At 36.9% G+C, this 25,783-nt stretch overlaps 1 protein-coding gene across 6 annotated transcripts in view; it reads right to left on the bottom strand.

The window, feature by feature from the left end:
* Positions 1–25,783, bottom strand: part of tcf7 (transcription factor 7) — a 44,284-nt gene that overhangs the window by 5,172 nt on the left and 13,329 nt on the right. For 2 of the 6 annotated variants that reach the window (XM_072661790.1, XM_072661792.1), the window contains exons 4-9: positions 14,279–14,405; positions 8,804–8,891; positions 7,113–7,199; positions 5,364–5,483; positions 4,295–4,457; positions 2,717–2,824 (exon numbers count right to left, since the gene is read on the bottom strand). In XM_072661790.1, coding sequence (XP_072517891.1) covers positions 2,717–2,824; positions 4,295–4,457; positions 5,364–5,483; positions 7,113–7,199; positions 8,804–8,891; positions 14,279–14,405 — 693 coding nt within the window. The remainder of the gene's footprint in view (positions 1–2,716; positions 2,825–4,294; positions 4,458–5,363; positions 5,484–7,112; positions 7,200–8,803; positions 8,892–14,278; positions 14,406–25,783) is intronic. The other 4 variants (XM_072661793.1, XM_072661795.1, XM_072661791.1 and 1 more) reach the window with 3 other exon arrangements.

The following is a 25,783-nucleotide window of genomic DNA, read 5'->3' on the forward strand; positions in this document are numbered from 1 at the left end:
TCAAGGGCCCAACAGTGGCAGCTTGCCGAGCCCAGGAATCGAACCCACAACCCTGTTATCGATATCCCGGCGCTCTAACCGCTGAGCCACCACTGCCACGGTACCAAGGTTTGTTTTCCCATGAACAGCTACCAAATGCAAAATCAACACTCGAAATCAACCACAGACCGATTGTTTCCATAGTTCCTCATGAAATAATGAGAGTACATGCCACACTTGGCCATGAAACCACTCATCAGTCAGTCTAATTATTTTTGAGCCTGTGAGAATAGAGGAATTGTGTAAAAATTCCTAAATTATGGGATGTTTTTTGGTTAAACTCATTAAATTCAAGCTGAATTTATACTTTTATAATTAAATCTAAATTGCTTCATTTAAAATCCACTGAGGTGTATATTTTGAGGCAAATGGCAAATGGAGACTTATGGACCTAGAACTGCAGATAAAAGAGCTGAAATATTTTTTTGTGGCCTTAAAGGTTTAAGGAATAGATCTGAATAAAAATATAAATGGCTGCTTTTTTGATCTATAACAGTCTTTATTAAATAGATATGCATGAGAAGGTGGAAGCTCATCTTTCTCATCTTCCACCCCCTCTTTCCAGAATCCGCTGTGCGCTTCCTGTTTGCATGTCTGTGATACGCCACTAAGGGTAGACCACAACTCTGTCACACTTTCTCCCCCTCGTTCTCTGCCAGAGCAGATGCGCAATTGCTTTTAGCCTGAAAAGTGCAACTTTAAAACCTCATGTAAATTAGTCATGGATCATTTAATATGGAAGCTTTGATGTTTACATGTCAGTCACATAAAATATTGTGGCCAGTGAAACCTTATCAATCTAATCTCTGACGCATTTTTAGTTGCTGTTAATTATGACAGCCAGGAAGACAACATCTTTCAAAGAGGAAGTTACATCACAAAACCCCCAAAAGACAGAGACCGTGAAAGATAAACAAGGAGTGCTGAGAGTTGTGTCTCTGCATCTACTTAGGTTCCAAAACAGCCTTAGTTTCTTGCAATTAGCATTATTAGGAGTAATTTAATTTGTTTGATGTATAAATAGCAAGTGAGTGACTTTTGTTGGTGTGAAAAATGCTCAGATGCATTTTTTAGATGCAATATTGGAATGTCTAATTACCATCCTGCTATTTTGCTTCAGAATAAAACATGATGACTTTGAGAATAAAACAGAGAAAAAAAACAATGTCTACTTTTATTGGCTGATTCATGTCAGAGACAACTCACAGAAGCTCTCATATTATTGCTTAACACTGTAACAAAAACATTAAAGTTATTTCTGAGTCTTACCGGATAGTGTTGCTGTACTTTGATTGTGTCCTTTTAGTATTATGTGCTGAGTTTTTCCTCATGCCAGCTTTGACTATGGCATTCACTAGTGAGCTGGATTAATTTAAATTGAGGTGTAAATATAACTAGTCTGTTAGAAAACCCTATTGGAGATTTGGAATTGGCCCGTTTCCCCATCATGTTTTGGTTATTCTAGATTTTCTTTTCAAGCAGGATACAGTAGTTTTTGAGGTTTACGTTATGCCACTTCTATATACCGAAGTCTCATTATTCAACTATGCAATACTACAAAATACAGTTTGACATTCCTTTTTAAAAATATCAGGCCACATTTCGTCCTTATATTGGTCATGTTTTAACTCTGTTAAACACTGTTGGAGTTACAAAATTATTTAAGTTGTACAATTTTAGTAGTGTCCAGATTGTAATAAAATGCTGGTTTTGGTATTCTAGTTTTAAAGAGCCATAGAATGTTAAACTGTGGTCATATGTTTTTTTTTTCTTTTTCTTGGCATAGTTGAATAATGTGAATTTGGAAGGAAACCTGAAACACTATGGTTCCTCCATAAAAACAAAATCAGGCATAACTAAAGCAGGGAAACAGGCCAATTATATTTTGTAAAAGTCTTGACTTGATATATTTGCATCCCCAAACTTTACATACACCAGTATTTTTGGCCTAGTCCAAGATGGCAGCATGGTAACACAGTGGCTAAGTTTTGAGAATAATAATGCTTTTGTTACTTCTATATTCAGTTTTCTCAGACAATGATTCCCAGTATTTGCGTTAGTAACATTGATTGCCATGCAAACCGGGCTTTGTAACCGTGGCTTTGCCTGATGACATCAGCTGGAAAAGGACATTAAAAGGCACTATACAGTAAGACTTATGTTGGCAGGAATAATTACAAAAACATTAAAATTACAATGTTCTTGTTACAATGCTAAAAAGAAAATCATAACTATGTTAATGTTGTTGCTGAATCTGTAAATCATCTAATTCGAGCAAGGCTCACCCACGTAGTCATGACCCCATCACAAAATAATATCTGCAAGCAAAATGTTGAGAATCTAAATGAACACGTATATGTTGCCAATGCAAAAAATATCAAAACTACACCAAATATATACTTTTTAGAGATTGATTTGACTTATTTTTCCTCTTTAATGTTTTATTATGCACAGTTTTATTCTCTGCTCTTGGATTTAATAATTAGATTTGATCTTAATATCTTACTTATTTTTTGCGGCATTTGGACATTTTCCCCCCAACCAAAGTCAAATACTTTTAGAGAACAGTTCTATGGTACAATTAATGCTTAATACTTAATAGCCATGCATTTTCAAACAAAAGAAGAACAGTGGACTAGAAGGCAAGTGTGATGTTAGAGAATATGCGTGTACTCACATAGTTGTCTCGGGCAGACCAGCTGGGGTAGAGTTGCATGTGGAGCTGTCGCTCTTTCCTGGCAAGCTCATAGTACTTAGCCTGCTCATCCCGTGTCAGGGCATGCCACTGCAGAAAACATACAGCGATGTAAGAAAATAAAAACTCTAAACTCAAACTCTATTCGGATAGAATTAGTTTCCTCAAGCGGCTCAATATTAGAGAAAAAATGGGAAAACCTTTTTTTCCCCAGAATGTGATGGATATTTACCAACATGCCGATTCACATGGGATTATTACTCTTACTGTTACTGACTAACTTCATGACTCTATATATGCAGTATTGTGCAAGTCTTGGGCACCTTAGGCACTTTATTTAAAACCATTTATCTCAGCAATATACATTTTGCTTAGAAAACCTGATCACATTAGAACAAATGTAAGTAATGCAATAACAGTAACACCTTGTTTCTACACTTTACATTTTAATAGCTCCAAGTACCATATAGGGACACTTTGTAGTCCTTTATTGACAGACTGTAGTCCATCTGTTTCTCTGTTTATTTTGTTAGCCTCCTTGTTCTTCAATGGTCAGGACTCCACAGAACAGGTATTATTTAGGTGGTGGGTCATTCTCAGCACTATAGTGACACTGACATGGTAGTGGTGTGTTAGTGTGTGTTCTGCTGGTGTGAGTGGATCAAACACTGTGTCCACTCACTGTACACACTATTAGACATGTCTACCTAGTTGGTCCACCTTGAAGATGTAAAGAAACAGAAGCTCATCTCTTGCTGCACAGTTTGTGTTGGTCATCCTCTAATCCTTCATCAGTGGCCACAGTCTTTCATCAGTTGGCTGGATATTTCTGGTTGGTGGACAATTCTCAGTCCAGCAGTTTTGATGAGTTGTTTCAGCAGCTCTGATGTACTCATACCAGCAAAACACAAAATGTCATTGTCACTGCAGTGCTAAGAATGACCTACCACCCAAATAGTACCTGCCATGTAGAGGCCCTGACCTAAAAACGGGGTGAAAGGAAGCTAACAAAGTAGGCAGAGAAATAGATGGACTATGGTCTGTAATTATAGAACTACAAAGTGTGCCTATATGCTAAGTGAAGCTGATAAAATGGACAGTGAGTGCAGAGTAAAATGTGTTATGCCTGATATATATATATAGCTCTGGAAAAAAAATACTACTTAATTTTTTTTCTTACATTCGCATCTCGTGTATGGCAGCTATTTTAATCCAGGCATTTCATCAAACAAAGCTGAGTTACCTGAATCTGCATACTATGAATGACATAAAGTCACCCAACAGCAATATGAAATAGCAATATTCTCTAAATAGTAATATTTTTATTTGGAATTAGGGGAAATGTCAATGAAATACAATGCAAATGTTAATTTCCCTAAACACATTGCCTATAAATAGTAAAAACAGAGAATAACTGATAATGTAGGATGGTCTCTTAATTTTTTTGGAGCTGTATATATATATATATATATATATGGTTGATCTGCTATACATATAAAACTATTGTGGAAATTGTGAAAATATGAAATTAAACATGGTGTGCAATATGAGTTGCCTCACCCTGCGTCCCAGTATCTGATTAATTGCTGCACTCTCCTTCAAGGTGCATTCTGCAATGACTTTTGCCCTCATCTCCTTCATATAGAGCATGAAGGCATTCAGAGGCTTCTTGATGACTGGTTTCTTGGGCTCTCTCTCTCTCTTTGGCTCGGGGTGAGGCTTACTGCAATACAGGAAAAAACATCTATTATATCCATCACTGTCAGAACAAAACCTATTTTTGTTAATTTGTTGGCATACATTTTGGAACACCTCGTGTTTAACGTTTCTTGACAAAGGATCCAATAAAACTGGTCCAAAATAACTTGAAATTAACCCGTTTGTATGAACGTAAACTGTTAAGGCAGCCTTAACTTTGTCTTGCTGCTGAAAATTTACCATTAGGGAGATACAGGGTTTAGGTCTGTTAGTGTATTTGTTAAATATCTTGGTAACACCCAAGAATAAAGGTCTAACTGTTAAAACAAATATATGTTTATATACATAAAATGTATATTTCTAAATATGTATAAATGTATATTTCAAAAATATAACACTGCAAGAAAATAAATCAAACATAGAAATGCTCTTTTACTGGTATATTTCAACCATTATGGTATTAAACATGCATTAAAAATATACTCCATTTACTGAATAATGAAATGCCATCCAGACATGTGTTTGCTGCTCTCCAGTTAACCCCTCAACCCCTAGTCTTTTTTTAATCTTCAATACTAAGACCTACTATACAGAATCCACTATGAGTTATTTTGTATCTACAATACTTTATTCATTATCCACTATGAATTATTAATTATATACTAGGAATAATCTGTATATATGTATATATATAATAATCATATATATGTTGTTATATATGTTGGGTTGTTATTGTTTACAAGTGACTAAGTCTTTTTCATGACACATACAACTTTTTTTGTGTTCTACAAATACTTATAAAACCAATGATACTCAGGGAAAAGTATTGTAATCAGAATAATAACATAATACTCATACTACCTAGAGTTATGATGATAAATGTCTACCCCTTTTTCCTTTTTTTTGCAATAAGTAAACAAAAATTACTTACACATACATGTTCCTGTCAAACTGATCATGCTCTTGTTTGCCTGAGGAGGGCACAATAGCTGGGTGTGGGATGCCTGTAGGATGCATGCTAGATGGCCCCAACATCAGAGAGTGTGAGAACCTTCACAAACAGACAACAAAAGTTATTTCATCCACAAAAGTACAATAGGGTACACGCTATAAGGTACAACCAAACACATGTTTATGTGTGTAAGATAAATAAGATAAAGACTTTCCACAGAGGTCCATGAAGAAGTCCACAAATTGAAGCTGAATACCCACTCCTATCTACAACTCTTTTGTGGACAGCAGATGGCACTCTTTTTGCACTGTAAACAGTGGGTTTTGCAAAAGCAGCACAATGAATATGGCTGCAAAATGAAAATCATTCACAACTACGGACAGGATGTTTAAGGAAGGCAATTTCTTAAAGAGTTGGTTTAGAGGTCACGTTGCTACTGAGGTAATAAGTTGTTTCCTCTGTGTTGAGGAAAACTACACTATAACTGAAAGTTTGACTTTGAAACACGAAACGTGGTTTGATTATCTAATAACTTTATCCAAAGTTCATTCCAAACAAAAATGAAAGTATTTTTATTGATCTTTGTTCTTCTTTAATAAGTAGAATATGTGCACCAGCCACTCAACGTTGAGGCTCAAATATAATCAGATTCCCCCCAATCCAACAATGGATTGCAGGCACTTGGGAGCCCTGCAGCAACTGCAGTGTCAGAGCGCCTCCTCCCTTTATCCACGTCAAGACAAGGCGTGGAGCTGACCACACACAAAGCATGTGACTTATACACAGCGTCAAGCAGTCAAAAAAACCCCATTAACGCACATTTACAGGCAATAATACTAAAACTACTTCTTGCTTTCCAGGTCTGTTTGTCTAAAAGTGGAATTCCAATGATGTTTTTATTATTCTTCTGTTTCAGGGATTTTAAAGTATTTCTAGGAGGCAGCTTTAATAACCTCAGAAACCCTTGAAATATGGATAACGACTGTTGTATTGGTCTTGAAAACTATAATGCTTCGCTCTAGATCTAGAATAACCTGAACCTAAGTTTATGGTACAGAAACAACACATATAGCAATTAAACATACACCAGCATTTTTCAAGCTGTCTGTCTGTCTTTGTATCACATAGTCAAATACCACAGAATATAATTTTACTGTATCCCCCTTTAACTATTTAAATAATAGCAGTAAAGTAAAATAAGTGTAGCACACTAGAATATGTTAAGAGGCCAATGGGCAGTTATTTCAGTGTATAATGCAGAGGCTGAAAAATGCTGGAGTATTGCTTTAAGCATTTGTAGAGCCAATATTTGCAAGCACGTTTTTACTTAGCACCTTACATTTTCAGCATTTTAATCTTCTTATTCATGAATAAACAACAACAAAACTGAAGATATAAGACTGAGAAATGGAAGTTTGGGCCTACCATGTGCATTCCAGGGCTTAATCATGTCTTCTGGGGCTTAAATAATGACTCTGCTGGTCATTATTGGTAAAACCTCTAAAGGCTTTGTATGTAAAGTTATTCGGTCAGGTCAGAGGGCAAGGATACTATACAGGAATGTCTTTAAAAGTTGATATTCAAATTCAAAGTGACGCAGCTTGGACACAAAGACATTGCAGAAGCTTAGGCAAGCTCAGCTGGGCAGCAGGTTGGGCAGATGGGCATGGGGCGCAATGCAGGCCGGATAAACCCCCAGCCCCAGGCCGATTTCTGTCAATACTGTACCTGGAGTAGGAGGAGCTGCTGGGAAGACTGGAGGAGTAGGGCTGCCTGAAGCCACACGAGGAGAGTGGATACACAGGCTGGCTTTGCCTGCAGGTCATTGCGGGGTAGGGGGAGAGATAAGGATTGGGGTGAACTGAGCCTCTGGCTACTGCTAAATGCAGCCACTCGGACTTCTGACCTGACTAAACAACATCTAATGGTTTCAGAAGGATGGCCTGAGCAGTCAAATGTGCTAGACCACATCCTGAGATAAGCAGCCTTTAGATAAAAAAATAGGTACAAATCATTTAGGTCTACAATAAAGTTAGGTTTGGTCTAGTGAGACAATACACTGGTCAAATGTATTGTTCTTTATTCTGTGGATAGAAGTTAAGAGTGATCAAGACTGCTCACATGTATGAGTAACTTTTCTGTATATCTTCTAGTTAGACTCAATTCCAGACAGGAAATAGCACATTTTTAGGGATGTTGGAGAGCAGACTAATGGACCAGACTGGATACGAGTGAGTACCCCCCCTCCGATTAGAGTGGGGGAGGCCAATGGTTAATGTTTATTTTAAATAATGCAATGCACATAACCAGGCTTTATGACAAAAAAGGGTAAGTTATGTAGTTTTCTAGTAGCTGAAACAGCTAACCAGAAGAAAGTGATGTGGGTTAGGAGGTAAGAAAGCAAGGTAACCTTCTTATAATTATTCCCAGGGAGAAGATATGATCTGATCCCAACAGAAAATATCCAAATATGAGGAGCATTCTCTTAACAGATTCACAGTCATTATAACATAAGAAATTGTAGTTGACTTGATAGCATATGTTATCACTGCTATTTTTAATGCAATGCATATTTTTAACTTACAGATGCAATGATCATACAGATGTACATGTAATTGTCTACTACATGTTTATAGGAATAAAAACATTATCACTGTAAGGTTGTGGCTTGTTTTGTTGAGCTAATGCTTGTTCTGTCTTCTAATCTTGCACCATATTGACAGGATATGCTCTCAGTAAGCTTCAGGTCAGTGGTGAAGAATTTTAATGTTTTATATGAACATTATATGAACTACATTCAGGCTTGCAATAGTTCCTCACGATTCTACAGTATGTACTTATGTTATGTTAATACAAAGTAATACAGGTTTTTCATAAATTCGAAAAATGTAGACAACTCAACTTCCATTCTCCTTTAATGCAGAATGTTTAATTTTGTAAACTGCTGAGGTGTGGTCAAGTTCAGTTTGTTTATCTACTATTTGGCCACCCTTAAAATACTGGGCCTAAGCTATAAACATAATCCAAAGCATGTACAAAACTAATTACTGAATACAACCGACAAATATGTTTGAGATGTTAAAGATCTCCTACAACTATTATTATTATTGTGAAATATGTGTACAGTTATTTTTATTTAAATGATAATAAAATCATTGAAAACCTTACAATATTAGACAGCATATGTCATAACACAGAAAGAATATAAAGACCTGGACCACCCACTACAGATATTTAGAGGTTATAACTGGTTAAATAGTGTGGTTGAATAGGCCTACTTTCCACTAAACCCACTTCAGGCTGGGAATTTAAAAATCTTGAAAAACTCTTCACTTGTAAAATGCAGTGTGCTTCAGAATGGACCCTGGGATATAGTGAGAACCGGTAAACTAGGTCATGCTGACATCAAGGTAACTTACCAGCTCATGGATGGGGTGATTTGGCCAACTCCACCTGGGGACAAGGGGTAGAAGCCAGAGAGATCCTGGGACGGATGTCTGTGAATGCCTGCAAGATACAAGGATGAGAAGATATGAGGGGTAGGGTAACTAAGGAGCCTTGAACCAGTAAGGGCATCATTAGCAGGCTGGGAACCTGCTATTATGCTTGGCTAATCTCAAAGGTCAATCACTTCTCAGATAGGTCAGGTAGCTACGGAAGAAAAGAAGCCTCCTTTTCCCACACTTTAGTTTTGGATTTTCACCACAGATGTCAATTTGTATTTTGCACCTTCACATATGTTCTTTTGTAAAATAACACTGATTCAACACTTTGTACCATCCACTAAGGACACCTGGAGGTGGGGCTGGTCAGGTTACAACACTGAATCAATTATCAGTGTGAAAAAATATTGCAGTTCATAGTTCATAACCTAATGGTGATGAAGTGAAAAGAGCTTGGAAGAGCAACCATTTGTGATGAAAACAATTGTTTTTCAGTATTTTGTATTTTGCCAGCTAAAATAAGCTAAACGTCTAGTGGGTCAAATAGACTAAATCTATGAGCTTAACAAATCCTGCTTTGTAAAATAAATGTGACTGGTCTTCACTAGAATTCTTCTCTACCCAACCCAATCCAAACGTTACTGTGTACCCAAGCAAAACCAGTCAATAGAGAACATAAGAGCAGTTCAGTGAGCCATACATAAGAACCAGCACTTTTTAGCATGGTGTAATTGATGAAATCATATGGAACTGTAAGACGTTTTTTGTCATTCTTACAACTCTTTAAAAACAAAAGGGGATCTATGCATGTTTTAAAAGGAAGTCATTTGTCAGCGGCAAGCATCTAGCACTTAGGTGTAACCTGAAGGCAACCTATGTTTGTAGAGAAGAATGTCACCTGATGACTGTAATTTACCAATGCTTCAGGCCTGTTTCTGGACTCAGCCCTCTATAAATCTGTTCAGATGGAATGCGACTGAGTCAGCCTCCTCTGTCTTTGTCTCCTTCCACAAAGCCAATCTACAGGAGCAAAATGCCTGATGACCATCCTTCGGTAGCCACTACTTGTGAAGGTGCTGAATTGTAATGTGTGTTCTGTTTCAAAGGACAAAGTGCATGGCTAAAACAGATGCAGACTTTGAGGGCAAGCATTACTAATGATACCTGAGGTGTATTTGAGGTGCAGTTTTGCCTGAGACAAAAATGAAGTAATTTATATATACAAAAAAGTTTTCATTAAATTATTCAGTGGTATCAGGTGTCTATAGTGCTTTCTAATTCGGATAGAGGGAATTTTTAATGATAGCTGTTGAGGTAGAACAGTTCCTAAATGACACACAAGCAGGCTTAAAATAGCCTTTCAGTTTAAAGCAGATTATGTTTTGGTTGCCAAAATCAGAGAAATCGAAAGTACCCCAGAGCTTGAGATGACTGGACATCATCCCAAAAGAAAACTCCATCAATATAACAGGTGGTGTACAGACAAGTAGAGTAAAACATACTTTTTAGAGTTCAAACATTTTGTTTTCATTTGCCCCTGTACTTCACCTCGCTGTACTGTCAATACAGTAATGACTGTATTGACTGAAAACACATTGCTCAGTCTCATCCTGTAAGTGAGGTGGGTCACAGTTGGTGAGTCTGGTTGCAACTGAGCGATCACATATGACACCCAGATTCGCATACATACAAGCAACAAGAAACAAAAGAAGTGGGAAAGTGAAAGAACTGTAATGCATGCTGAAAAATTTACCTGTAATTTACTTGATTCAAATCAGACATTTTTCGATATTAATAAAATATGCTACATCAACCCAATTATTGTCAAAAATACAAAATTTAAAAGATCATACATGTGGAAGGCATGCACACATTTATATCCAGTTGCATCACATTTAATGTCAAAAACTCCCTTAAAATTGCCCACTACACACACACACACACACACACACACACACATACACAATCAAGAAATAGCTGGCCCAAAGCCTCTTATTACAGGTGAGTCAAAGAGCCCCGGGGATGGTCACTGCTGTCTAGACAAGACAGGAGTGCCAGCAGATGCTCAGTGGGGGAATTCCAGCTACGGCTCTCGTGACAGAAAAAAAGAAAACAGGCTGTTTCTTGCCTTGCCTACTGGGCCACACACAATGGGAAAGCCAATACCTGTGCTTCAGTACATATTTACAACTACAGTCAGCATTTGTTTACTGACATTCCATGTGAATTGTAAAAATACATTAACATTTACATTTACATTTACGGCATTTAACAGACGCTCTTATCTAAAACACCCTACTTAATTCTAGACATTTTACTTGTTAATAATTATTAATAATTTAAACAAGTAATATATTATATAAATTAGAATTCTACATCTATATATCTATGTTATATACATCTATTATAGACTGTATGAAAAGGATGACATTTAATTACAGGTATAGTTTACTCTTCTAACTCACATTCTTGCTAACATACACATATTGTGTTGACCCTCAAAAACATCAGTAAATGAGCTGCAGCTGGAATTGCTTGCTAATGTTTTAAGATGTATACTCTGTGTTGCTAATGATTTGCCATAGGATTTTTCCAGTTTCGAGTAAAAAGTTTAAAAGTCAAAGAGAAAAAATTTCACATAATCAAACAATAATTTCATAAAAATCTCATAAAAGATTAACAGTTTTCACTTGCAGTATAATGTGGTCTGATATTATCTGGCTGAATATGCTGCTCATAACACAAACTGGCCACTTACCACTGACAACTTGCCTAAGATGTCAGTTTACTTCAATTCTATTACTTATAATTTACTTATTTATTTGGGTAGAAATATAATATATAGATTATATGTTTCAAGTAAATCTATTAAATCTTGTGTCTCCAAAATACACCTTTATGGGAGAAGGGAATAAAAGCATATCTATTGATCCATTTATCTGAAATTTGGATACAATGAAAAGAAAAGATTCAAATTAGAGAGTGCATTTCCTGAAAAAAAAAAGATTGCAGCTCAGCAGTCTTGTTGTGATATAGGTGTTGCAGTGGTAAAGCTGTTGGTCACTAAGGTGTTGCTAGGTGGTGGCTGAGGTGTTGCTATGGTATAGCAATGGTATAGATTACTATAGTGTTGTTTGATGCTTGCAATGGTTTTGCTAAGTGGTTGCTAGGTGGTTGGAAAGGATTTGATAGGTGGTTTTTATGTTTCATGCTAATACGTTTGTCTAATGTTGGAAGTCTAAAAACATTTGGCCAAAAGGTGTAATGCATATACATTTCACTAAATGCTGGGAGTCCAAAACATTTGGCTAAATGGTGGAATGCAAATACATCTTGCTAATAGAGCTGTGTCTTTTGGCTAAATTGTGGAGTGCCAAAACCTTTCCCAAAGGATGCTTGATCCAAAAGCTTCTTCCTACACAGACAGTACTGGAGAGCAATGGAGAGAAAGGTAAGGGGTGTATCATAAAAAAACAGGTAAAATAATAAATAAAAATAACAATATTTAGAAAGAAGATTTATGTAAAACTAATTATGTCAAAAAGTGAAAAACTGCAAAAAAAGAAAAAAACATTTTCCTTATGCTGCTCACTTTCGTCTGCCTTTAATAACTGTGGGACTAGTCTATATGCCCAGCATTATTAGCAGTGCGTGCAGAGCATCCTTTGCAGCAGAGTTGGTTTTGTTTGGGACTGTCACTCTAATTGCTTCCAGCTCGTGTGTGTGCTTGTGTTCCCATGTGTAAGCGGGCTGGCTCATGCAGTGGGGAGCCCGGCACCACTTCAAGCATTGTTGGAATGCTGGAGGCTCTTTGTGGGAGTGAGGGTGCCTCCAGGCTGCAGCCACTGTGCTGCATGCTAACCTTTTGGTGCTTGGGCCCCTTTCACTAATGCATTGTATTCAGAAGGAGCTAGAGGGCTAGGGGTGATAGATGAATAAATGATGTTATTGTAATAAACTAAGTCACAAAACTGTCTTCTATCATTGATATTATTAGTACTGAAACACTAAACAACAGCCAGTGAACAGCAACTGCAAAACTGCAAAGTAAAAGCTGATCATATTTATACAAGCTATTATATTTCAAATGGTGAACTGTGTCCTTTTCTAATAAACATTGGAGCACTTTTAATTTGAGATGGTAAAGATCAATGGTAAGGAGATCCATACCAACAAGCAGATTTGTTGGAAATTGACTTTAAGCTAATACTTGAGGGTTGTGGGCACTTGCATCTTACCACCTTCTAACCTGGACAGAGCTGTCATGGCCTTTAAATTTGTCAGTCAGTCAGTCAAGCAAGCATTTAGATGGTCTGAGAGATTGTCTGAAACACATGTCTTGTCATTGCCTCAGAAATGGGGGGAGGGTTTGAAAACACTTTTCACACCAGTTTCTCAGTGTGACCATCTCTGGTCTCTGACTATGCAGAAAATCAAAGACTTTCCATTAAACTTTCCAAGGTCAACCATGGTGGTTGACTACATCAGTAATATACTTCTCCTTTGATTGTGTATGAAAATGTCAGCAGGGGACACGAGAACGGAAACGAGAGGGCAAAATGGCAAAAGAAATATAAAAAACCAACAGCAATGTGATATTTACAACACGAAAGCAAAACACAGAAGGACAGCATTTCTGGAGAAACATGTATTGAAGGACTAAATGATGAAAAAGTTGTAGATTGCTTAATGAGAAATAATTTTCACCTTCAAGATATTTTGGTAAAAATGGCTGTATGAAACTATGACTTGTTTTCAGAACTGCTTTAAAATGTATCTGTGATAACTTCAGTCGGTCCTAGTAAGTAGGAAGAAGCTGTGTGTTCCAGAGATTTTACCATGGTACTGCTAGGCACAAAATGAAGCTAGCAAAATCCTCTTTACCATTCAACAATTTAATTTACTATTATATTATATATTATTTATTTAATTATTTTTAGTATCATTACTAATCAATGTAACTAATTAACAAGAACAATTAACTGTTTCAACTCATCCAATTAGACTTTAGGTCTATCTGTTTCATAATGAATCGTGAAGTTTTAGATAACTTCAGGAGAAATAATTTCTACCTTCAATACATTTGAGCTGTTAATAACAGCCATAAGAGGCTATAAAATTCTATCTGAACTGCTTCCACCAGTGGCTGTGAATATGTACATTGTTCCTCTACTTGTTCCGCTACTACTAACATTACTACTAATAATAATAAATCAATCTTTTGCTGATGAAATGGCTGCCAAACAACATAGAAGTTAGATTATTCCATAAACAGCCCAATACTTTTAAATAATTGTATTAAATAAATATAGCATACAATTGATGTGTGTGGCCATATCTTATATGCAGCTTTACACATGGGTTATCTAATTTGTTCACTATTAAAATAGTTTAAAAGAGGTTTGTAATTGGAGTGCATAGACACTAAAAGAGTAATACACAAAAACATACCTGGCTTCTGGCTCATGTCTGTTGGCAGGTGTGGAGGGCTCGGGTTAAAATGTTCATTACTGTAGGGTAGAAGTGATGTGAGCGGGTGCATCCCATGAGGCTGCTGTACCACTGACACTTTGTTAGCCTGCAACAACCACACACACACACACACACACACACAAATACAGGAGTTAGTTGAATGCTGTGGCTTGCGGGAAAACTGGATGTTGTATACATTTTGCTTCAATATCTTTGGCTAAGGGAATCAATACGAGGAGGGCCCATTTGATCGATAGTCCTTTGAAGATCAAGAAAAGGCTGCATGGGGGCTTGATTGCTTTCATGTTTCTGTTTACAAATGGCTTGCAATAACTTATGTGAGTCCCAGTTATTACTAATGCTAACAGCATGCTGTTTGATACATGATATACTGAAACAGTTACAATGTAGGGGGCAGTCACATTTCTTGGGCACTCTGCTTTTTTCCTTTTCTTTTTGTGAGACAGAATGAGAGAGAAAGTAGCTGAGAAGGAAGTCAGAGAAGGAGCATGTTTATTTAGGAATCTGAACATGCATACATATTCATGAAAATGTTATTCCTCTTTTTCTGCAAAGTCTGCAGCTAAGGATGAAGAGTTGAGACTCTGAACCCCTGCTGTTTTACAAAGTGAATGTCTTATCATTCCCTGCCAGTCTCTTCTCATCTACAGAGGCGCATAAAAAACACATACACTTTCCCCACACTCCCTTCCATACCATTCCAAGATGGTCTGACCTGGCCATGTTGGCAGTTGTTTCTGGCACTTGTTTCTTGTAAATTCTTCTGGCTGATTTTAATTGTTCTGAGATCTTTTACAATCCCTTCGCTTACATCACATTGATATGGAGATATGGTGACACTCATGGCAACAATCAAGAGCAATCAAGAACTAAATGTCTGAGGATTAAATAAGACGATCTTCACCAAAATCCTCTAATAAAATTCTAAGCATCTGCAGATCAAGATCAAGTATTTTACTGCAGCCTTAAACTGGTTCAGTCAATTATACTTTTTCTTGTTTCAGTTTGATCACTGTTAAAACAGCTGAAGTCTCCACCAAATGTTCACAGTGCACATACAGACATTAAATTTGTTTACAAAAGTTGGAAAACCAATATGAGGTCCCGGAACAGAGGCATTGCTGGTGTGCCTTTTAAAATATCTGTCGATGTGTGCCACCGTGTGTGGGGAGAACACAGACCCTACAAGGGCATGTTCAAAGGATTGAGGTTTGTATGCTATTTCCTTGAAACATAATGGCTGTACAATTTTACACTGATGTTTCTTGACGTGGTTCCCTTCCTTAAAGCAATTAGCGGCTCTTGAAGTGGTTTTCCATGTTCGGTTCTTTCTTACTCATTCGCGCTGAGATTAAATAAGCGTCTTTCTCGAATGTATAATTATCAACCTCCTTCTATTTAAGCACGCCCCACCCCCTCCCAACTTAAGATAATTACATTTCTGTAGATGAAGAGATACAAAGCAGCATATGCTCACAAGTGTGAGCAACATAGTGATCTTCTGGTCACTATGGCATCAAAGCAAAATTCCCATTAGATATCAGAGCAGTGTGTCATTCATTGCACGTAATCTCTTTTTTGAGTAAAATGGATTAGCATAAGGTCATTTCCTTTTATCCGGTGTTTGAACGAGAATCCAGCTTTCAATAAAAGACGGTGTTTGACGGATCACTCAGGGAAATTAATGATGCTCTGTTTAACTGAGGGACGCCGTGACCTACTGGCCCTTCAAATCACTTACAATGATGTAGATGAAACACGTTGCAGCGTAATGTATTCTTTGGTTTTAAAAATGTAAGTAGCTTTTTTGATGCGGAAATTAGAGGTCCTTTGGGGAACAGAGAGCTGCTTTGAGAGTCACATCTTTAATCTCCTATTTGAGCACTGATATGTTTTACATCCCCCCACCCCCACTTGAATGGGAAGCAATCACGTTTCCTTTTTATGGAGCTGTTAAAGTGGCTGAATCTGTTGAAGCTTCTCATGAAGACCACCCTCTCTGAAGTTGCCTAGCTCCCATCTCATTTGTTTACTAAATGCTATGCAATGTAATTTTGTAAAGGAAGTCACTATCAAATATAGGCAATATGATGTATGGCCATATATGTTTATGTAACATAAAGAATTGGGCATGTTCATATATTGAACACATATGCATAATACATATATCATATATTTACAGTATATTTACAATATTATATGTGATATATTATAATATTAATTATATACATTTAAAAGTTATGTATTATCTGATTTCCATTTGGGATCTGACAATTATATGACCAATGTGAGTTTTAAAACAAGACAATAAAAACTTCTGACTGAAATATATGTCCCATATTTGAAAGTGGTCAATTATACATTAGTTGACATAGATGTCATATATATTTAAATTTGTAACAAATATAACAAACAAACAACAAAAAAATCAACATATCCGGAAAGATACATTTAATACAAATTATTGAGCTTAATTAAGTAATTGTAACAGCCTTAAATGTAATGTAGTTTTTCTTAAGTATGTCACAGTAATCACAAAGGTTTTTTTTTTTTTTTTACATGTGAGATGTATTATTGTCATTTGATGGGGACAGTTGTGACTAATATTGCCTCTCAAGAGGCTCACCATAGCTTGCACACAGACACCAGAAAGGCAGAGCATTTTGAGTTTTTGAGTCCCTGTCGCTTACTCTGGCACTTCTGTGTGGTCTGAGTATCTGAGTATCAGTCAGTCTGTGGGGGAACAAAGTTAGTCATCAGCTTTCAAAGCTGCCCACACTTGTTCAATCAACAAGGTAAAGATGGGGACAAGGCACTGAAGAAGGCAGACTGAACACTGCTGTAAATGTGGGAAAAGAGAAGAATTTATTTAAAAAAATAAAAATAAAAGGAAACTCCCTGTCCTTCTGTGTTGGTCCAGTTAGGAGAACATTTCAACTAACCACAGTTGCACAAATTGGCCCGATATTAATGTGTGAGAAGCCGATTTGTTTGTGCTTAGGATTACTGTAACTGAGAAAAAAGTCTGCTTCCTGTCTGAGTGAAAGTGAGATTAGCAAAAATTCCACAGTGGTCTTTAAAACCGATGTATCGACTCCTTTTGTCTTGAGGGTAAACGTGTGGGTTTATTAGAATTGAGGTCAATTTTATTCCAATTCCTCTTCAATTCCTGCAAATCAACCTGGAAAATGCACTGGAGCTGTGAACTTGCTGACATGAAAAGGTGTTTCTTGTACAGGCGGTATAAAATTCTACAGCTGAAAGTTCTACAAGATTTTGGACAATGGTTTAGCTTACTTTAATATGCCTTCATAATACATAAGGATGCATTCTGTCCTAGTCTGCTCTGGAATATTATGAGTGACAACAATTCCAGGCTGGCACAGTGCCACAATCTGGAAATGATTCGGCATCTCTGAGATGGGGAAAATGAGCGCCACTTAGTTGGAGGTTTGGAGGACATCAAAGGCACCTCAGACATAACAATGCAGGCATGTTTAAACACACTAAAAACAATCTTTGCCTCTACACCCCCCACCTGATCCTACAGACTCTCCCTCTCCACCCTCAAACCTCCTTCAATAAGGCCATCACTCAGTAATACACTCTCTCCGGAATTTTTGCTAAACACTGACGTGAAGAAGCTTGGTAAGGAGGAACCTCGATGTTTCATAATGGTCTCACTGCACTGAACAGCTGATGACTTCACGATAAACCCAAAAAGCACATCACAGCACAATTTGTCCTACGAGAGCTTTACCGAAAAACCATTAAGCATTGACTGAAAAAACTAGACAGTAAACACAGTAAACACTTGAGGGCTGGGGAAAAATAAACCAGATGCTGGTACTCAGCAGCAATGACTAGTTGTAGTATCCAAATAGTCCTTACACCCAGAGGCTCCAAAAGTCCCCACAAGGAGTGAAATGGATTCGTCCTGATGCTGCAGAATGATAATGAATATTTTATTGTCTCCTTTATTCTATTCTTCACTGTAAAAATGGAAAATGTAATTCAGCCTGACCGAAACAAGCAAATTAGATACGTTTACATTAGTTTATTAGTTCAATCCAACAGTCAAGCTAATGGAACTCCTACAACTAAAACATTAAATGTATAAATAATAGCTATTAGATAAACAAAAGATCACTCCTAAAATGTTTTCTGCACCCTTAGATTGTCCACTGTGCAACTGATGATATGATTAACAGCCTTGTTTACCCTCTGCAGAGAAACGAAAGGACGACAAATAATTTTTGGGAAACAAACTGTGCCGCAAATGTCATAAATCCAACAGCAAAACACACTTCCCTCTCCTATTGGTTACCAACACAATACATAAGACAAGCACTATCAGAATAAAATAACCAGGGTTGATTTAACTCTTACACTGGTCATGTAAGCCCTGAACTGTCTGCTGTAAAACAAAACAGTTCAGAGAGTTCATTCAATACAGGCGGTAAAATGATTCTGGTGCAACAACAACAAGAAATCACATTACATCATATGTTAATTTATAACTGCTGTAATGATTTGTTTTATATGAGTGTACATATTTAGAAAAGCAATCACTATTAAAGCATATTAAAAAGAACAATCCAGAAATGAAACAAAGGGGAAAAGGGTCGGGAAAATTCTCTTTAGTCAACGTCAATCAGACTTAAAAATAAAATAACTATTTCAAACACACTGAGAAAGCTTTTGGAGTCATACTGAAACCTTTGCTTATGGTGTTGTTTGAATTTGCCGGGTATTTCTTAAACCAGTCTTTGTGCCAGAGGGAAATACCTTAAAGTTTCTCAAAAAAAACCCTTCATCTATATACAATAATACTTGGAAAAAAAAAGCTTGCACACAACATGCAAACTTAGTTCAAAGATTGTAAATGTCACGACTAAAACAGAATACAAACAGTTAACTGTTGGAATATTTCCCAGTGTCACTGCCGCTACAGTTTATGCAGTTAGAGTTACAAAGTTACCTCTTTAGACAATACGTAGGTTATATGAGTTATATAAGTGTTTTTACTTTGACATACATTGAGTCATTAAAATAATAGATGAATAATAAATGAAAACGGAAAAAATGGATATAAAAAGAGCTTTGTGTGACAATGTATGTAATGTTACTATTTTTTCATTTTGCAGTATCATTATGCTTGAACTACCAATTCAAGTGCAATCGAGTAATCATGACAATCAAGATGTTTTTATGATGTGACTGTCGGGTAAATGTGTTTTAGCAAAATGAGGTTATCTTTAATAACATGGGATAACTGCAATGGAGCAAAAGTCCTGGGCAGAATCTGAGGCCATTCTGTGTTTGGAAGCTTATCTGCTACACCTTGCCAGAGATGTTCCACAGCCAGCAGCTATGATGATGATAATTATGGCATCGTACGAGCGTGGCACACACAGATGAAAGAGAGCAGCCTCTCTAACTGTGAAGGTGAGGCAAGTTGGAGCTGTTGGTGGTAATGTCTCTGGGAGAAGGAATTTGTAAGTGCATCCATGTGTTTGTGTGTGTGTATGTGTGTCCAGGCAGAGCCTCTTTTTAGCAGAGTGTCATTGCAAGCTACTTGAAGGTCTCTTTATTAAATGGCTGGTACATCAAAGACCCTAGCAGAGCATAGAGGAGATGGACAATTCTCTGAGGGGAAGTGTGACCACACACACATGAACACAAACACACACACTCAAATACAAACACAGACAAACAAACAAACCCCCAGTCATAAAACTAACAGCTGGGTGGGTAAATTAAACAACCTTGAAACAAAATGTCTTTTTGCATCGAGCTGGAGAACATATTGTATACAACGTGCAATGTAATATTAAATTTTTTTTGGTGGGTAAATATAAGTTTAAACTATTAAAAAACATATTGTTATGTACAGGGTATTGTGTGTTATGTGCACTGCAGTACTGTAATTTGTATTTATTGTTGTTTTTATTTTGACCAAGCACAGTCTTAGCTAAGTGTTAATGTGGTTGCTTTAATGATTTAAGCTATTAATGTAATCCTACAAAATTAATTAATTACTTTAGTGAATACTTTTACGTTGGGATAACAATTGCGGAACTCTAACAAAGACATAAAGCTTTCAATTTAGAGCTGGGTGGTTTAGCCTTAAACTTAGCAGCATCAGATTTGCATCAGATGTTTTTTTTGTGAATTTGTGAAGATAAAACAAACATTGTGCATTCACAAACAAAAAGAGCAAAAAAAGCAAATCAAAAAAGAAACCTGAAGAAGTAACTGTAACTTTTCCTAAACCATAGATCAATTTGACCTGAAGAAGTAACAGTAGCTGGAGTTGCAATATGTAACTTAAAGGAAGAACATTTAAGTGTCATAGACAGTGTTTTTGAACAGGTAAATGTCAGGGTTTTGTTTTTTTTTATCTCAATTTAACTCGGTTTCATTTCCCATCCACTAGCTAGGAATCCCTGAACACAGAATGCTACCAGCACTGGGAGGGTGAAAGTTAACATGTGCTTGCTCTGAGTCACATGGAGCCAGCCAACACATCTTTTCGAACTGCTAATGCAACATCAATACAGTTAAACACGCTTTGAGGAGAACAGGAATTGACTTTTCTGCAACATCAGTTAACAGATGCCATGCAATGACCAGCATCATGCTAAATGAGGGCCATCCTAACCACCCAGAGAGACGTCTATTATGCTCTTTCGGAGTCCCAGAAATAGATGGCTGCCGCATCACCGGGGATCAAACCTGTCCCCACTAAAAAATGGTTCTTTCTGGAACCAAACATGGGTCTTCTATGGCATCGCTCAAAGAACCCTTTGTAGCTAATTGTTAAGAGTTTGTTTTTAAAACAAATGAATATTGACCTAAAGTGTCATCTTGCAGGTAAACCATGTACTGAATTAAATTAAAGTCATTCTAAACATTTTAACAGTTTAACGTTACTAAATTGGGGGTGGGGGGGGGGTGAAGGCTGTCTCCTCCATTAAACCACGGCTGAAGTGCCCTTGAGCAAGTCACCGAACCCCCAACTGCTCCCCGGTCGCTGGTGTTGACTGCCCATCGCTCTGGGTGTGTGTGCTCACTACCCCTAGTGCACTAGTGTGTGTGTGTGTGTTCAATACCACGGAAAGGTCAAATGCAGGGGGACACATTTCACTGAACATCATGCAGCGACAAATACTTGCATTTTCATCTTTAATTTCACATCAATTGATTTTATACATTTCATGCAATTCTTTAAACTCTTTAATCAACACTGACATACATTTGATAACTTAGAAGGTTAACAGACTGATCTTATTTGCTAAAGATTTTATATTTTATTTATTATATCTATATCTAATATATATCTAAGATAGTAGATCTTTACATGTAAAACTAAAACTGGATTTTAGCTGTTCAGTTGTGCCTTCCTGTACTTTTATACCTGATAATATAACTCATCATTTTAATTTAATTTCATTTGTTGTCTATTTTAATAACACTGCAGTTAGAAATGCATGCTGAAAATCCAAAAAGCTGCACAGTTTAACACATGCATAGATAGGAAAATGCAGCCCTTTCATGTAGTAATTTATTCCCTCTGATTAATTCACTCTGCCCCTCTGGATCAAGCGATTACGGTGGAGATACCCCCCACACCCATCCTCACCACCACGCCAAGGGTAGTTCTGCAGCCCACCTGCTGGGCTGGGCCCTTGCTGCACCAAGAAGAAGTCATGATGTTCCCATGGTTACTGCATGGTGCAGTTGGCAAGCTATGGGCCCTGCTCTGAAATCGGTGCCAAATTACACTACTGACTTATGCCAAAGGTAACAAGCAGAAACACTACTGTTCTCAGGTCAGCAGCAGTCTGTAAAACAGCTCTAGGAAGAGTAAACGTTTTGCAAGGTGATCTTTTCTGATGTGGAATGTATGTTCACACTGTCATATCTTTAGAATATACTTAATTCACTTTTCATTCATTTATTCATTCATTCACTGATTTATTCATTTTCCACAAGAACCATAACCTAAATGTAAACTTATAAAGGAAGAATATTGACATAATAAAGGAAGGAAGAATATTGTGAAGTTCATAAAAAAGAAAAAAAAAGATTCATCACTCTGAAAGTATTTAAATCTTAAGATACTATTTGTTGTTTTCATATGTAGCCATCTGTAACAGCGGTTTATGCTGAATTTTACAGTTTATCATAAATGCAAGACACATTTTTACATTTTCCATTACTCCGTACAATTTGGTCAAAATAGAGATAAAACAGAGTAAAAAAAACAAGTGAAGGAAACAGCCAACAGGGAAATATCTTCAGTATTTTACTGTACTTTAACAGAACAGTACTTTAATATATCCACTTGTAATCTTGTTGCATTAGATATTTATTCTAGTAATTCAACTATTTAAACTGATTTTGTGTTGTTTTACATTAATGTATTGTGTATTGTCTTTGACTACATAAAAATGACAAAGCGTATTCAGTATTCAGCCACATCAATATCATTACAATGTTTTGCACGCTACAAGTCAGGATATATAGCCAGTATATATTATATTTTTAACTGTAAAAAACATATACCTTAAATAAGACTAATAAGCAAGCCGCAGTACAACACAAAACACCCCAGGCCATCGTATAGGTTTTTAGTACATTTTATACAGCATAACAGACACCTGAATTCTTTGTCTCATTATGTCATTTGACTTGTATCTATTTATTGTGTATCTCTTGACTTAACTATAGAAATAACTTTCTGTAGAGACAAACATCACTTCTATGGTACAGTACAAGTAGTTGCATGTTTACAATATGATGACAGTGCTTGTTGTGCATTGTTGATGACAGAGGGAAAAATAGACACATCCGTGTAGCTGATCTGATGCAGGAAAAATGGGGAGCACAGTTGTTTGTCAATGAACAAGCATGACATCACTGGACCAGTTCCCCAGAGATGGACCTCATGGAAGGTTTCAATCCGTTTCTGATTCCAAGTCGACTTGGCCAGCTCAAATATCATAGAGGCATGGTTTTAGATGTGGCTGCAGATATCTTTCGAATTAAACCAGAGAAAGCCACTTGAAGCAGCTTTTGTCCTGTGGCTTCGGTGAATGCTTTGTGTATTCCCTAACCATATTCCAAAGCTGAGAAGAACATACGGGTATAATTTACAGGCAAATGTAAAAAACAAGTAAAAAAAGAATTACATCATTCCATATGTGAAAGATAGTGATTAATCAAGTTTTTAAAAGCTACACAAAGTGACAAACAGTTTACTACTAAAATGTTAAGTGACCAAAGATTTTAGAATACTCAGAGACGATGCATCTTGAGTACAAACACAGAAGGGTATTACTGAGCTACACCGATTTCTCAATATCAGGTCAGTAGTGGTAGATTACAAAGTTATCATTAAGAAATACTATCAAAGATGATCTCAACAAAACACTGAAGTTCCTGCTAGAGCATAAATAGACTGATAAATCAACATGATTATTTATTTATCCCATTATTGAGGGACAAGTTATTGGTTTGCAACCCATAACTGTATACTGATCTGAGCCATTCTACATAGGTTAAACCCCACTCCTGCAAAGCCTAAAAAGTCCAGTCGAGCAAGACAAAAACTATCCAAGCCTTTTAAAAAGACCAAACATGCATGCAGGAGTTATGCAGGAGTATCTTGGTAGCCAATTTTGTACAAGCCCTACCCAATTGTCCAAGTCCACCTATACCCAAAACAAGGCAAAACAAACCAGAGGGTCTTCACAATTCACTATATAGCAAATGCTACGTAGTGAGAAGAGAGTGGGTTAAAGAGTGGATCAATATGAAATATAATTTGGTTATTATGAAAATGTCTTCAACTACTGTTATGTTTTTATTATGTTAGATTTTTGCCATATTGCTAACCCCTCCTAAACTGAAGTCTGAACTTTCCTCATACAAGTCAATGCCATCATCAAATTCAGATCCAGAAGCAAATAATACTGCATTCTCCTCAAATCCCTTGAAGTCACAGTAACAAATTTTAGTTAACAACGTACTTCCAACACTGCTGGTGAATAATGCATCCCAAGAGGGTAGGTAGGCCTGTTGGAGTGAGCGTTAATGCATTTTAAGTGGAGACGTGTGGTATCAGTTGATTAAAGGATCAATGCGGCCTCAGAGGTGGATGGCCTATAATACTTTCATGACAAGGAGTGCAGTGTGCCATTATAACACCTTCACCCACGCATGTGTATTATTCTTCCCTCTCTTCCTCACATCAATTAAAGCCCTTTTCCATTTGGGTCCCTTGTATGCTATTAGCACACTGCAGCCAGCTTCTTTTCTCTTTAATCTCCTGTACATGTTTCTATTGACGGCAGTATCGATTTGATGTTCAGACTCTTCCTTTCATCTCACAGACCTCAAAAACGCAATGGAGAGCCTCATCTTGTGTGGTTTACTTGAATCCTTTCATGTTATGGATGAGTAGGGTTTAGTGATGTACAGGGACAGAGTCCATATTCTATGGCAATAGAAATGCAGTTTCTCATACAGGTGAACTGCTTAAGAGCATGCAGTTAACCCTTTGAAGCCAAAAATTATTACTTTCAAAATGATGTACTTAATTACGTTAAGAGTGATGTAAATATTTAGTGTCAATTTGTGAATTGTACACTCCAATCTGATGCAAAATGAACATTGTTATTTAAAATCTTTAAAAGGGGTCTAGATTGTTTAATACATAAAACTGACATAACATGAACCCCAAACACTGCTGTTCGAAAATCCGGCAAAGCTCCAAAACTCAAAAGATTTCCGTAACAGTCTTGACACGTTATGTTCATACTGCTAAATTGTACATACATCCTGTGCACTACTGAAAGCTCTTTTCAAATCTACTACCAACGCTAAAACTAAATGGTGACTTCGTGAAAATATGATGTTGTTGACACTTGAGATCTAAACATCACCTCCAGTCCGCTAATTGCAAAGTAAAAGCTGGGGGGGAGGGCAAACAATTACTCGCGACAGGCTAAAAGCTTATGCTAACTCTTCTCCTTATTATTCCGCTCCCTCAAAAACACACGGGACTGCCTCAGCTGAACCAAACGATTCAAGAAAACCAAACCCAGGGAAGCTAAAAGCTAACTGGTTACAATTTCTCTGGCTTGCTAACAACTCATCACGCTGCAAATAATTATAATGTTACAACTATACTATAATATGTCGTTTTTTTGAGCCGTTGCTGGTGACATAAACCAGCCAATAAAATCAGAGCTTATTGTTATTTTTACGAGCCGTCCATAAAAGGAAAATCAGCATGTTTCATTCTGAGGTAAATTTAGGTTGTAAACAGGCTTGGTAAATGCATTTTTCGCCCTCACCAGTCAATCAACTTCCCATAAATACTTATTATGTATACATCAAAGAACAACTTAAAATACTCAATAAAGTCAATAAAGTTAAGACAAAGGTATTCAT

Source organism: Salminus brasiliensis, chromosome 18, assembly GCF_030463535.1.
Source record: "Salminus brasiliensis chromosome 18, fSalBra1.hap2, whole genome shotgun sequence".
NCBI classification, from domain to species: domain Eukaryota; kingdom Metazoa; phylum Chordata; class Actinopteri; order Characiformes; family Bryconidae; genus Salminus; species Salminus brasiliensis.